Source organism: Xenopus laevis, chromosome 7L (genome assembly GCF_017654675.1).
Source record: "Xenopus laevis strain J_2021 chromosome 7L, Xenopus_laevis_v10.1, whole genome shotgun sequence".
Lineage (NCBI taxonomy): Eukaryota > Metazoa > Chordata > Amphibia > Anura > Pipidae > Xenopus > Xenopus laevis.
In genome coordinates this window covers 16,162,303-16,177,494 of record NC_054383.1, presented here as the reverse complement: position 1 = coordinate 16,177,494, position 15,192 = coordinate 16,162,303, and the positions used below count along the sequence as shown (strand labels likewise).

Here is a 15,192-nt window from a genome sequence, read left to right as displayed (position 1 = left end):
AACCAGGAAACCACATTAACCATAACATAGTGTGCACTGAAATAGGGGTTACTCCTATTACAAACAACTTATATAGAAGCACAGTGGCACTGTTAAGATGTAAAAAAAAAACTAGAGAACTCATCAGTGCTGGAACCTGTTCAGCTGAAAATCATGAAATTCACATCATTTTGTTGAGACCTTAAACAAACTCTCAAAACAGGCAACATGAACGTCACACCAAGGCCTTCCTGTGAGATAACGCATTTGCCAAATCCAAAAGAATTAAAATCCCAGCACAATTTCATAGAGGCAGAACTCTTAAATGCAACCTTTTGTTTAGAGAAACTTGGATCCTTGACATATTCTATGGTTTCAGCCCAACTTCCTCAGGAAGAAGATTAAAAACTATTCACACAGAAGACAAGGAAACGTGCTTTAGTACTACTGTTGAATGGTGTACATGCGTGCATTTCTATTTTATTCCCTAAAACTTGGAAACTCTAACAAAAAAATATGAAACAAGCAACCTGGAAATACTCCCTTCTAGATATCTGTCAAATGCCAAATAGAGTCTCACGCAATGAGACTTGAACGATGTTGTAAGAGCAAAAAATCACTTCATCCACGTCTCTGATTGTAAGCAATATGTTTGGCCAATAAATTGGTCATCACATTACTGTCCAATGTCTCATTTATTTATTCACTGGTGCTCCGTGAATCAAGTGTCCTGCAGCTCCCCGCACGCACGTCAGTAGGTGATATAAAAGAGAGAATTGGGACAGAATCAGGACAGCAAAAGGTCCAAGAGGCAAGCCATGATAGGATGAGGCAAGAAGTTCAAGTAAAGTCAACAACAGGCAAGGGTTAAGGCAACAGCAAGCAAGACAAAGAGACAGCATCAGAAGATCAATTATAGAATAGCCAGGAAGACCAGGCCAGATAGCTCTAGCTTACAGGATCCTTTTAAGACAGAAGTAGTGATGGGTGAATCTATCCCGTTTCGCGAATTTGCGAAACAGCAAAAAAAAATCGCGAAAATGCGAAAATTTGCGAAACATATTAAAGTCAATGGGTGTCAAAATAATTCTGATGCGAGTGACAATTTTTATACACGCTATTATTTTGTCCAAATGCATTAGTCAACGGGCGCCCGAATAACACACACATTTTTTTCGCGCGCACCAATTTTTCGATGCAACAATTTTTTTTTTTGTCGAGGCGAAATTTTGACACAGTTTCGCAGAAACATTTGCGGACACTAATTTGTACAGTTTTGCAAATCTCAGTGTTTTTGCACTTAGTAAGTGACCCCACTGTCTACATAAACACTGAAATGGATTCCTTCCTTTGCTTTTAATACAGGTATAAAGTCTTCTGCTTTTTTTTCATATTTTTCCTGCACCTATCCACGCTGCTGCCACACCAAATAATCACATCAACCTGCAGGAATCCTTTAAAGCCTTGTGCGTCAATAGAAGCGCAAATTGTATGTAAGCCGGAGCAATTAATACGTAGAGGAACGAAGGAGGAAAGAAAAGTGTATTAGGGAGGAATACATTAGTGGAATGGAAACGGTCACACAATAGTGAGAGCTCAGATAAAATGTCAGGACTAATCCCTTGGCAAAGGTATCCTGGCAAGGCTCAGCACAAATCAATTCTCCCACATCTCAGCACAGCTTTTTCCTTTGGCTCTTATTCATACTTAAATGATGCAAAGCTCTCTTCATTGAAGATAGAGAATCTTACTGTGGATAAAAGAAAAAAGCCTTTACTTCATATTTACAGACACAGATTATTCGCCTTTAATCATTTCCAATTAATTGCAAATAATTAGAGGGGTTTGAGAAATGACATCACTACTCACCGTTTATAACTGATGACATTACTAGTCACCGTTTATAAGGATATAATTTACAAGATATTCTTGGCTTTTGTGTATTATATAGTGAATAAAGTACCCCCTCTTGTAAAATATAAGGATATTATAAGTTACCGAGGAGTTTCATGACCATATAAAAACACGAGGCCGAAGGCCGAGTGTTTTTATACAGGTCATGGAACTCCGAGGTAACTTCTAATATCCTCATATTTTACAACTGGGGGTACTTTATTAATTATAATACACAAGTTTCAGTGAGTCATGTGACAGAAATTACATCACTACTCACCGTTTATATGGATATAATTTACAAGATATTCACAGCTTTTGTGTATAATATGTTATTAACACTTTTTTAAATCATTTGAAGCTCATGCCACATTTGTTTTAGGGTGGGCTCATGTCTAAGACAATATAGGATCTCTTTTGTCTTTATTTTGCTTCCTTGGACATAAGTGGCCACTTCAAGCAATTAAATAAAGACATATATATGACCTGTGTGTATTCACCATCTTTAAATTGATGTATGTTAACGAAGTTTCACTGGGAAGAAAGTAATGCTAGAGAAAATGAATTTGGAAACGATCGTGCTGATAAAGTTTCGCTGGCGAAAGTACGCCAGCATTCATTTGCAGAGACAAAACTTCTCTGACAAAGTTGCACGAAGTATGGCAGAGGCTTACCCTGCAAAAGTTCGCCCTTTAGTAAATTTGCCCCAATGAGTGAGACATGTCCCTTCAGCAGACAACTTATCATAACCATTGTTCTAGCAGCCAAAATATTGCATACCTTAGCCTTACCTTGCATACCTTGCATACCTTAGCCTTATTAACTTTGTTTCTGAACACTTAGGGGCACATTTACTAAAGGTTGAACTTGATTAAAAGGTTGAACTTGATGTGTCTTTTTTCAACCTTACTTACTATGTTACTAAGGGTCGAATTTTGAAGTGCTAAAACTTCGAAATTTGACCATTGAATTGAAAAAATTCGATAGTCTAAGGTTTTTTTTTTGATTAATCGTTCGCTCGATCGTAGAGTTCGAACGATTTAATCGATCAATCGAATGATTTTCAAAAAAAGAAACTTTGACTTCTAAAAAATTGGCTATAGGTTCTAGGAGGTCCCCATAGGCTAAAATAGCAATTCGGCAGGTTTAAGGTGGCGAAGTGTTGAGGTCAAAGTTTTTTAAAGAGACAGTACTTCGATTTTCGAATGGTCGAATATTTTAAGTATTTTCAATTCGAATCAAAGTCGAATTTGGCCTATTCGATGGTCGAAGTACCCAAAAATTACTTCGAAATTCAAAGTTTTTGATTTTGAAATTCACTTCGACCCTTAGTAAATGTGCCACTTAAGGAATGTGGTGCCTTGGCACCTGGAGAAGCAAAGGAGACCTCAGACAATCCTGGTAAAGCAACTATATTTCCCTTTTCTCAAGAAGTGGATATTGGGTTTGTCATTCTTTAACCTGTTTGCCGGATGTGCCTTCATTAGGCATACAAGATGCAACATGCTCAGGTGGCACAATATGTGATAGAATTTGTTTTGCTGCCTATGGCACCTCCAGCCTGGCGGGTGGGAAAATGCTCACTAATGAGCAAAATTACAGATTTTTAACACTCACTCAAGGGGAATTATGGGATATTGGAATTAAGTTTAAATGAGTTTTTATTCCAGTGCTATAGCATATTATGAGTAGCCAGGAAAATATTGGCAGATAACAACACATTTATGAGCAAAGCAGAAGAGTCATAGAGGCATCAATTTAATTCATGCAGTTTGCCAACATTTCAAAGCACATCGGAGACTCATTCATCCAGGCATCCATTTACAGACGAAAGCAATGAGTCACTTTCTGATCTTATTTGAAAAATATTTCACTGCTGTATTAAGAGCGTTTCCAAAGCACAAACATGTTCTGCAACATTGCATCAGCATTAATTGATGCTACTTTTATTCTTGGAAGACTGTCAATAGAGGCTTTGGCGTTGCTCTCCACACCTAGTCCAGTATACAGCTGACTGCTCACCTTCTTCACTGGAAGTGGCATCTTGCCCTATAAAAGAATATTTCAACAGAGAGCTTTCAAAACAACCACTAGTCAGTCAGCGGAATTATAAATGATGGTCCATGACTTAATTAGGAAATGGTAACATGATCTTCTCAGGACCAAGCAATAGGCCTGTTCTGACCAAGAACTTGTTCTGGTGAAGACCAAACTACTCTGTAATGTGCAAACTGTAGAACAACATCTTGAAGGCTACTTCTAATGGTCTTTGGAACTCAATGGGATTGGGTGCCTGTACATTTTGTTTGTACATGAGTATAAGCCAGTAGACTACTCTATAGGTTAATGTTACAATGAGTGCCTTGACCTTCAAGGCTCTCTCAAGAAGAGTTGAGGAGGACAAAATTATCACATTTCAGTTTCAGTGGGAATCATGCTACCTATGCTGACATTCCCAGGAATCTTTCAGGAATACAGGAAGAGTGGTGGTGAAAAGCATTCTCACCAAAGTGGCTTTCCTTTAGACTGAGGAGGAGTGGTGTAACTTGAATATACTTGATTCATTTTAGGGTCACAATGGAAAAGAGCCTGACACCCTGCTTGTAAAGGCTAGTGGAGTAGCACAAGAAAAGACAATGCTGTAAACGCTGAGCAGTCAGGTTCCACCAATGAATTAGCACTCTAGTGGCACATCTAATCTAAAAACTATACTGAAAGAGCAATAACTGCTTCTGCAATGCCGTTTATGGTGCAGATCCACACATGTTTCAGGGCTGGCCCTCCTTTGTCAGGTGTCCGAAACATGCTGTGTTGATTGGCACAGTTACTGGTGCTGCAGAAGCAGTAATTGCTCTTTCAATCTTGTCTTCAGTAATGGAATGGAACACTAAAAGGATATTTATTATATCTAAACCAGAGGCAAGACTTGGTTTAATTATTATTCCCTGAAGTAATCTCTCCGCAAGGTCTGAGAGTGATGTGCGGGATAGCCCAAAACCTGTAGATCGGGTGGGTTTGAGATAAACTATCGGTACATTTAACAGATTCAGGTTGGGTGTGAGTTAAACTGTTCCTCCAGTGCACACAGTAACTTGTTAATTTTTAAGTTTATTGTGCCAAGAGTTCCACCTCCCCATGAACACATGAGCAGCCGGCTTACACTAGCAGAGGGACGTCATCGGGAGAGCATCATGCCCACCCTGCCACTCTGTCTAGACACTTACTCTGCAAAATGCCTCCACTTGCTCATTAGAATATGCTGGTGCCCCTGATTTGCTGGTGCAGGTCTGGTGCAGGTCCTTTAATGTCAACATTTTGCACATTAGGGTTGGTTGCAGGTCCTATAATGGCAACATTTTGAGGGCTAGGGTTGTATGAGGATCCTACAATGGCAACATTTTGTGCGGTATGGGTCATTATGGGTCCTACAATGGCAGGTTAGTGTAGGGTGCTGGTCCTACAATGGCAACATATTGTGGGTTAGGGTTGGTTATGGGTCCAACAATGACAACATTTTGCAGGTTAGGGTTGGGTCCTACTATGGCAGCATTTTGCAGGTTAGGGTCAGGTGCGGGTCCTATGATGGCAACATTTTGTGGGGTTAGGGTTGGTTGTGGGTCCTACAATGACAACATTTTATGGGTTAGAATCGGGTGCCGGTCCTGCTATGGCAACATTTCGTGGGTTAGGATTGACTGCAAGTCCTACAATTGCAACATTTTGAGGTTTAGGCTCGGGTGTGGGTCGTACAATGGCAACATTTTGCGGGGTTATGGTTGGGTGTGGGTCCTACGATGACATGTTATGGGTTAAAATCGGGTATGGGTCCTGCTATGGCAACATTTCCAAGTCCTACAATTGCAACATTTTGAGGTGCGGGTCCTATGATGGCAAAATTTCATAGGTTACAGTCAGGTGCAGGTCCTACAATGACAACATTTGCTGGTTAGGGTCGTGTGCAGATTAGGGTCGGGTGCAGGTTAGGGTTTTCCTGACCTGCACATCACTGCTGAGAAGGCATATTCCAAGGAAACCACAAATCAATATGAATGCCTAAAATTGCTGTGTAAAATACAGTGTATATATGCATTTTGCTCACCATGTAAATTACCCCCTATATGTAAAAATACAATATGAAGAGACTGGTCGTAAATGTCCTAATATTCTCTTTTAAGGGAAAATAAATGCTTATATATAAAGCATGTTTCCTATTAAAACGCCTTCCCTATTTGGTCCCATGCGGCTTTGTGGAGCTGACAGGTATGGCTGATCCATTCACAGTTTTCTTGTCACTCTAAAAATTACATCAAGTAATTCCATGTCTCTACACTCTGTTCTGTGTGTACATAATTTGGACATCTCATCCTGTTGTCATAGTTTCTCTTTTCCTCTGGAAATAAGCAGCAGCCTTTGGCAAGGATGTGAATATAAATAAGGAGAAGTGTGTTATTCATCTGAAAAAAAAAGAGAAAAAGTGGGAGCTATTTTTGGAGATAGCACATTTTATTGAGAGATCAGCTGTCACAAATACTATCACTGGCGCATCTGCTACTCTATTCTGGTTAGGATTTATACCAGTAAAATGAAATTACACCGTCAATTATAACACAGAACCTAAATAGCAAAGCATTAATCATATGTCTATAAATAAAAGGGATGGTTCACCTTTACATTTAGAATGGCTAATTCTAAGCAACTTTTCAATTGGTCTTCATTATTTATTTTGTATAGTTTTTGGATTATTTGCCTTCATCTTCCGACTCTTTCCAGCTTTGAAACGAGGGTCATTGACCCCCATCTAGAAACAAATGCTCTGTAAGGCTACACGTATTGTTATTGCTACTTTTTATTACTCAACTTTCTATTCAGACCTCTCCCATTCATATTCCAGTCTCTAATTCAAATCAGTGCATGGTTGCTAATTTAATTTATCATCATTTTATCATCATTTACTTATATAGTAATTTGGACCCTAGCAACCAGATTGCTGAAACTGCAAACTGGAGAGCTGCTGAATAAAAAGCTGGTTTGTACTTTGGAAACCAGCCAAAGTTTTTTGCTGTCCTAATGTGCCAAGTGTGCGTCTCCCAATGCATGTCGGGTAATGTAGTTTTGCAGGCTGCCAAGTTTAATATAAGACTACCCAGCATGCAATGGGACTTGTGTAGAAGTCAGGAGTTACCAGATTTTGGGCTCTGTATCCCACTCTCCCGTCCATCTAAAGCATTCTGTTGTTTTCTGGTTACTTTTCTCAATTTCAGACAATTTTGGGGCCCACCAAAATGTCTAGACTTTGACCTTTTTTACCAATATTGGCCATAGACTCAAAGATCCGATTGTACAAATCTCCGTTTTGCATGACTTTCGGCCATGTGTTGCGTGTCCCGACATTTTCCGTGCTAGGGCGATCAGTCGTTCAGTCGATCAGACAGGTTACAAAATTTCCGTCGGCTACCGATAATATCACTGCATGTTTTGCTGATATGATGATTTCAGTGGGAGACTGTCACTAGCTTTGGTCAGACATAACTTTCGTACGATTGCTGTCAGGGCAGAACATCGTCTGATCTGTTCTTTTACTACTTTATTTGATCGGAATTGTTAGTGGCAGGTGGAGAGATGGCACCGAACGATCATTCGTCCGATGTGAAGGTAAATCTGCACGTCTATGGCCACCTTTAGGGCCTTATGGGGTCCCTATACCTCCTAGGTCCCCCTCTGTAGTTACTTTCCCTGGTGATGGGCGTATCTGTCCCATTTTACTTCATGGAAGAATTCAGTGAAAATTTGAAAAAGGCGTATTTTCACATATTTATATTTTAGATTCTTTTTCACTGCACATGTGCCATTTTTGGGCTACTTTTGAAGTGACTCTTGGCTAGGGTTGTCACCTATTTCGATTTTGACCCGAACAGTTCTTTTTTTCTAAGGCCTGTCCGGGTCTCAACTTTCTGTTCGGTTTTCAGCCTTGTAAAACTCGAACAATAATCTGGTGAATAATAAAAAAAAAAAATGAAATACTAAGATCTTTGCCTTAACATGGCTTAGTTTTTATCAAGTACAGTTAACTTCTTACTATTACAGAAACAAAAAAAAAGGAAATCATTGATACATAGTTAAGTTGGGTTGAAAAAAAAAAGACTCTCCAATCAATCAAAAATAAGAAATTGCTTTTCTAAATTAGCATTTCTGTATTTCAGAGCTTTCTTGATAACCGATTTCTGTATAATAGATCGCGTACCTGTAGTTAGAGGTTTGGGCTTACTCATCGGGCAGAATATCGATAGAGATAGGGTTGCCAGCCCTGTGGTTTTGAACTTGATATCTCCGTCTGTCTGTTCAAAACTTTCTGTCCGGTTTAAAACATTCAGCAAACTGAACACAAATCAAGCCATTAGTGATGCACTAATCCCGCCCTGGTCTCATAACTCCACTGACATCAATGTGCCTTTTTCTGATGTCATCATGCCCACCACAATGCTATCTGCCCTGCCCCCTTTGCTCATGTTTAGCCAGGTTTAGGCTAGTTTTGGGCTGGCAAACCCTGCCCTCAACAGCACCAGCATCCTCACTTTCCAGCCTGGATGCCACTGTAACCAGTGATGCTGATGATTGTCCCAGCTGAGGGGCCCCAGGTTGCACATTACTGATGTGTATATAATACAATAGATAATGGGGGCTCCTGATACTCTAGGGGCGCCGCCTTTTCTGGAAAAAAATAGTTGGGGTTGCCACCTTTGCTGATGGCTAAACTGAACACGGGGGGCAGGGCAGATGGGGCATTGGGGGTGGGGCAGTGATGTAGGAACAGGCATGATGACATCAGAGGAGGGCACAATAATGTTGGTGGAGTTATGACACCCGTGCGAGGCTGGATTTCTATACAGTTTTTGCAATGTTTTAAAGTGTTGATGCCCAGCTCAAAACCACACAGGTGGCAATCTCTAGCTATATTCTGCTTGTTGAGTAAGCCCAATCCTTTCATTACTGGTATTATACAGAAATCAGTTATCCAGAAAGCTCTGAAATACTGTAATGTTAAATTAGAAAAAAAGTATTTTTTTTTGTATCTGTAATAATAAGAAATGAACTGCACTTGATAGTAACTAAGCCATGTTGAGGTGAGTATCTCAGTATTTACATGTTTTTTATGTATTGGCCAGATTATTACTGTTACCGCTGCAGAGCGCTGATCAAAGCATTCTTGGAGTCTGATATTAATCAATATATCGGCTTTATTTATGCACTTTTAAAAATGACAAAGGAGGGGATTTACATCTAACGCATTTCGTGTCAAAAGAATTGACACTTCATCAGAGTGTCTTGGGGGGGCATGATGACATCAGAGGCTGGCACAATGATGACGTGGAGCTATGATGCTGGGTCAGGGTTATTACATCACTTATATGCAAATGGATGGATTTCTGTCCAGTTTTCACAATGTTTTAAATGGAACAGAAAGTTTTGAACGGACAGCCCTTTGACAAACTGAGATGTCCAGTTGAAACCCTACACTCTGCCTATTCTTCCTGAGAAGTACGTCCAATCCTTTAATTACAGGTATGGGATCTATTATACAGAAATCAGTTATCCAGAAAGCTCTGAAATACAGCAATGCTCATTTAGAAAAAACATTTCTTATTTTTGATGGATGTCCTTATTTCTGTTTCTTTAATAACAAGAAATGAACAGCAGTTGCATAACGAAGCCACGTCATGGCGAGTGATCTTGGTATTTAATTGGTTTTCAGTTCAGGCCAGATTAATGTCCGGGTTTCTCAAGGCTGAAAACCGAACAGAATGTTGAGACCCGAACAGGCCTTAGAAAAACCCAACTAATCGGGTCAAAACCAAATCAGGTGGCAACCAGGGGAGATTCTGGCCCCTCCGCCCCCTGAAGCAGTTTGCAGTTGCTGCCGTCCCACGAGGGCGGCAGAGAGGGCTGAGACGCTAGCGCAGAAAATAATCACGCCCTCTGCGTTAGAAAAGCCAAATTTCCGGTTTGAAAAAACGGAAATTTGACTCTTAAAGTACCAGGAGCGGCATTTTTGGTCTTGATACCCAGTGGGGCGCTGGCGCCTGAAGCGATATTCTCAGGTCGCCTGATTGGCCAAGCACCCCTGTGACAACCCTACTTCCTATGTATTTATGATTTTTCCATATTAATAACATTGGGATGAACCATCATTTCCACAGGCCGCCAGTAAAATATACAGGTCAGGTGACAACCCTAGACCCAGGGCAAATGCTTTTTCTTCACTAGACCAACCCTGTCCCTCAGACCAGTCACATCTGTCCGTCCCTCCTCTCCGATTGATAAAAGCCCAGAGCTCACACCTTGTACACAATCAGCCCCCTCCCTCCTGAGCAGTAAATGCGCACAAGTGAACCACAGTCGCTATAAATATCTCTGCCGATATATAAATACACACCTATGCCTATACGCTCAGCCTCAGCCGACCAATCGCACGGGGCCAGCCGCAAGCGCCACGCCCACCTTTGGTGCCGGTCAGAGAGGGGGAGGGGCGACCGCATCGTTCACTCTCACTCTTTTTGCCTCAGTGCCGCGCCCGGCGCCTGCAGGGTTAAATGACGTCACCTAATCATGTCGACGGGTCATGGGCGCCATTTTGAAACCCCGTCCCGGAGAAGCCGAGAGTGGCGGATACTGAGCGCTGCGTCCCCTTTTCCCGAAGCGCTTCCCGTCTTTTTCCTTCCTTCCTCCCCCAGTCCCCTCCCTCCCACACAGACAGGGACTTCCACACGTGACTATCCGAGCAGCCGCGCCACCGGGGGAGGGAGGGCAGCGAGAGTCTGAAGGGCGGAAACTCCCTCCCGTCCGCGGGAGGCTCAGGAAAGGCCTGGTCCTAGAGGGCAGCCATGGCAGGTAAATACCAGAGAGAGGAGAGCGGTTGGGCATCCCTACTGCGGAACCAGGGACGCTGGGAATCGTAGTTCTGCATCAGCATGGTTATCCCGGCATTCCCTGTCGCTGCCATTCATTACGGCCTAGGGAAAAGTGCCTCACTCTGCGTGATGCTTGTCAGGGCATGATGGGAGCTGTAGTGCAGCCACTCCTCCCATAATGCTTTGCACAAATGTGTTACATTAGGGATCCTTTCTACAGGGCAGGTAGTGGGGGTGAGGGGAGGGCTCCCCATCTTCACAGGGGGGTTATATTATATAGAGGCCATATAATATACTGGGTGATCACAAATTGGGCCTCCCAGTCCCAAGTTGTGTCCCCTACTAATAGAACCCCAAATTTGTTGGGGACCCCTATTTGTCTTGAATATGTTTAAGTCTGTTCTTTTAATAAGTAGCAGGTTAGGAAATCAGTCAGTCTGGCATATGATACACTACATAACAATGGGATAAATATACCCACAAAAGCTTTAAGGGCTTTAGCACACGGGCAGATTCGGAGAGATTTATTTGCCTGGCGACTGATCGCCTCTTCTTCGCGGTGCCAATCTCCCAGAACTGCCTTCCGCCTGCTAAAATGAAAAACGCCTGCGGCAGTGCACTCACGGCGCTTCCGAAGTCGCCCGTAGTTTCCTCGTGAGGCAACTTCGGGTGACTTCGAAAATCGAAGAGCTGTGAGTGCACTGCCGCAGGAGTGTTTTCATTTTAGCAGACGCCAGGCGACTGAATCTGCCCGTGTGCTAAAGCCCTAGAGCAGGGTTGAATTCTCCTTTAAGGTGGCCATAGACGCACAGATAATAAAATGAATGGTGGGATCGGCTCAAAATATCGGTCGGCTCATCGATCAGGCTGGATGGTAAATTTTAATCGGGTGCCTTTGAAGGAATCCAAACATCGGCCATTGTTAGTGCTGAATCATCAGATACAGGTAGAATTCTATTGTTTCTGTCTGTATATCTGATGATTCAGCTCTACACGTGTGTATTGAAAGGAACAATCTTAATTGGAAAGATCTTTTCCAAGAAAGATCGTAATTGTTACGTCTATGGCCACCTTTACACTCAGCCCTATACATTATATGGGTGAGAGGGGCACAGAGCTGACGTTACATATAACACCCAGACTCCATGGCCATCAAGCAGATCAACATTTTAGGAGGAGGAGGGGGCACAGGTTTGGGTGGTTTGCCACTGGTGATGCCAAGGATGGTAAATGGAGCAGAAGGTGGCAAGGTGCTTTTCTCACTTTTCGGCTTCTCTCTTGCAGGAGTGGGCGGAGGGAATGATTTCCAGTGGTGTTTCTCTCAAGTGAAAGGTGCCATTGACGAGGATGTGGCGGAAGGTTTGTACAGCGCCGATGGTTAAGGGTGTCGGGAGTCACGGCTTGGATAGGGCAACACTGCTAAAAATCCATTAGGGGCTGAGGAGGAATTTATTATTATTATTAGAATATTTTTAAAGTGCCAACATATTGCGCAGCGCTGTAAAATAAATGTGTTTATACAAAGAAATATATTCTTCCTACACAGAAGTAGAAGGCAATAAGCTGTGTATATCCACTAGGGATGCACCGAATCCAGGATTCGGTTGGGGATTCTGCCTCTTTCAGCAGGATTTGGATTCGGCCGAATCCTTCTGCCCGGGCCGAACCAAATCCTAATTTGCATATGCAAATTAGGGACGGAGGGAAATTGTGTGTCTTTTTGTCACAAAACAAGGAAGTAAAAAAAGTTTTCCGCCTTCTCACCTCTAATTTGCATATTGTAAATTAGGATTTAGTTCGGTATTCGGCAGAATCTTTCACAAAGGATTCGGCCGAATCCAAAATAGTTGATTCGGTGAATCCCTAATATCCACTGTGCCCCAGTTTTAGTTGAACAAGGACTTTCTGTATCCTCCACATTTCGCTATGGGAATGTTTATAGTTCAACTGCTAGTTGACCGTTTGTCTTGTATTGTAAATTATCCATTACCTAAGGGCAGTGATTTGTCCATGTGGTGGGCTGATTATTTGCCATACAATACTTTTAACGCATGGATGTATAGTAAAATTATAATGCCAAACAAAAAAGTTTATGGAGCCCTTGAGCAGAATGGGGTCATAAAGGTCTACTGGAAAGTCACATCCAGCCCATGTGTCTCCACGTGGACAGCCATGGATGTTAAAGGGGTTGTTCATATTTGAGTTAACTTTTAGTATGATATAGAGAGTGATATTCTGAGAATTTGCAATTGGTTTTTATTATTTATGGTTTTGAGTTATTTAGCTTTTTATTCAGCTACTCCAGTTTGCTATTTCAACAGGCTCCAAATTCCCCTAGCAACCATGCATTGATTTGAATAAGAGACTGGAATATGAATAGGAGAGGACCTGAATAGAAAGATGAGTAATAAAAAGTAGCAATAACAATAAATGTGCAGCACATAGACATACAGCAGTGGCAACCATGGGAAACTTATAGGTGAACCATCCCTTTAACTCTTCAGCAGCTTCTACTTGATATTCATGAATGTCCTATAACAGACAAGTGTAAGCATTTTTCTTTTGTAGTAAACTTAATTGTTGGGGCAGTTCTAGAAAAATGTCATGCAACTTCTCCAAAGAACCTTAGATATAAGGTGTATGTCAAACATATCCCTTGGGATGCATGTGCGCCAGGCTTCTATTTGGACAGCACCTTCACTTTCCCATATATAAAGTAGTGATGTATTCACAATAGTGAAGCTGTAGCCCTGCATGTGATTTGTAGGCTTGCAGAATGCCCAAGTGGCCTAAAGACTTCTATGTATGATAATGTTTCAATGGATTATTGAATTGTGTCATGTTATCGGCCTGCTAGACTGAAAGCAACTGCACATTGGTAACATATGACTAGATAGATAGATAGATAGATAGATAGATAGATAGATAGGATCTGGAAACCCGTTATCCAGATAGCTCCAATTTACGGAAAGGTCGTCTTGCATAGACTCCATTTCCTTTTTCTCTGTAATATTAAAACAGTAGCTTGTACTTGATCCCAACTAAAATATAATTAATCCTTATTAGAAGCAAAACCAGTCTATTGGGTTTATTTAATGTTTACATGATTTTCTAGTAGACTTAGGGCATGAAGATCTGAATTACGGAAAGATCTGTTATCTGGAAAACCCAAGGTCCCGAGCATTCTGGATAACCGGTTCATACCTGTACCATGGCAAACCAGAGGTTGGGGTTTTTATAATTACCATGGTATGTCTGGGATTGTAGCATGTCAGTCTCCTTGTTTATAATTGGCTTTGGTACTAGTCAGTTCAGAGGCAGATCAAGTTTGTTGGCTTTTAGATGAAGCCCGTGTAGTTTTGTTCTGTGTTGATGGATGTTGTTGAACACGGTGAATTTCTGCTGCCTTTGCATTACATTTATACAGGTATGGAACCTGTTATCCAGAATTCTCGGGACCTGGGGGTTTTCCGTAATGTGGATCTTAAGTCTACTAGAAAATCACATAAACATTAAATAAACCCAATAGAATTGGTTTTCTTCCAATAAGGATTAATTATATCATAGTTGGGATCAAGTACAAGCTACTGTTTTATTATTACAGAGAAAAGGGATAAAATGGAATCTATGGGAGACGACCTTTTCATAATTTGGAGCTTTCTGGATAGTGGATCCCTTAATTGCAATGTAGTGGGTTTTAAAGGGTAAGAAAAGGTCCAGTCACTGGGGGATGCCTGTTTTTTTAGGCACAAATTATGCTACCTGGATGATTCATCATCGCAGGAGAGCTTCATGTCTCCACTTTCTTCAGTTATGGAATTATATTGGCACAGTTCACCGGCTGTTAAAGGAGACATTTCGTCTAATAATAACGTACCAGTGTGTTATACTTATTTAGATATAGAAGAATTGTGCTTAAAATAGTAGTGTTTCAGGTTTATTTATTGAATATTTCTGCAAAAACTCTAATTCCCAGGCTGTGCAGGGGAACTCCGCTCACTACTGTAGGACAGGAACCAATCAGCAGCAAGCAGGACCTGATAGGGAACTGAAACCTGTCTGCTTGAGTGACTGCAGGGCTGTGATTGGCTGCCCCCCTCCTACTGTGCTTCTGGCAGGAACGTTAGGACACGCCCACCCCTCATTTGAAACAGGGACCTGTGAACATCTATAGGGAGCTCCAATAAAGGGGCTATTTTTAAAGATTATATTAATTTATAGCCCCATGTAAAAGCAACACCATATGATACTCATAATTGCCTATAGAATTAGGGTTTTTTCATTTATCCTATATATAAAATCTAGTGTGCAGAGGTGTTTTACATAGTGACCTAATGTTCGGTTTAATTTTAAATACATAAAATTTGCATTGGGAGAGTGGGTTTCTAATAATTAAGATTGTTATAAAGCATAC

The 15,192-nt window shown here is 41.4% G+C and overlaps 1 protein-coding gene and 1 long non-coding RNA gene across 2 annotated transcripts in view; one reads left to right on the top strand and one right to left on the bottom strand.

The window, feature by feature from the left end:
- Positions 1-3,614: 3,614 nt before the first annotated feature.
- Positions 3,615-10,436, bottom strand: LOC108696113. Its single transcript, XR_001932189.2, has 2 exons — positions 10,304-10,436; positions 3,615-6,326 (listed from the first exon to the last, which is right to left on the bottom strand). It is a non-coding gene; the product is annotated as an uncharacterized LOC108696113 (long non-coding RNA).
- A 65-nt stretch (positions 10,437-10,501) lies between these two features.
- LOC108696111 (serine/threonine-protein phosphatase 2A 55 kDa regulatory subunit B delta isoform) overlaps positions 10,502-15,192 on the top strand; it is a 24,951-nt gene continuing 20,260 nt past the window's right edge. The window contains exons 1-2 of the mRNA XM_018225166.2: positions 10,502-10,758; positions 12,063-12,137. Coding sequence (XP_018080655.1) covers positions 10,752-10,758; positions 12,063-12,137 — 82 coding nt within the window. The 5' untranslated portion in view covers positions 10,502-10,751. The remainder of the gene's footprint in view (positions 10,759-12,062; positions 12,138-15,192) is intronic.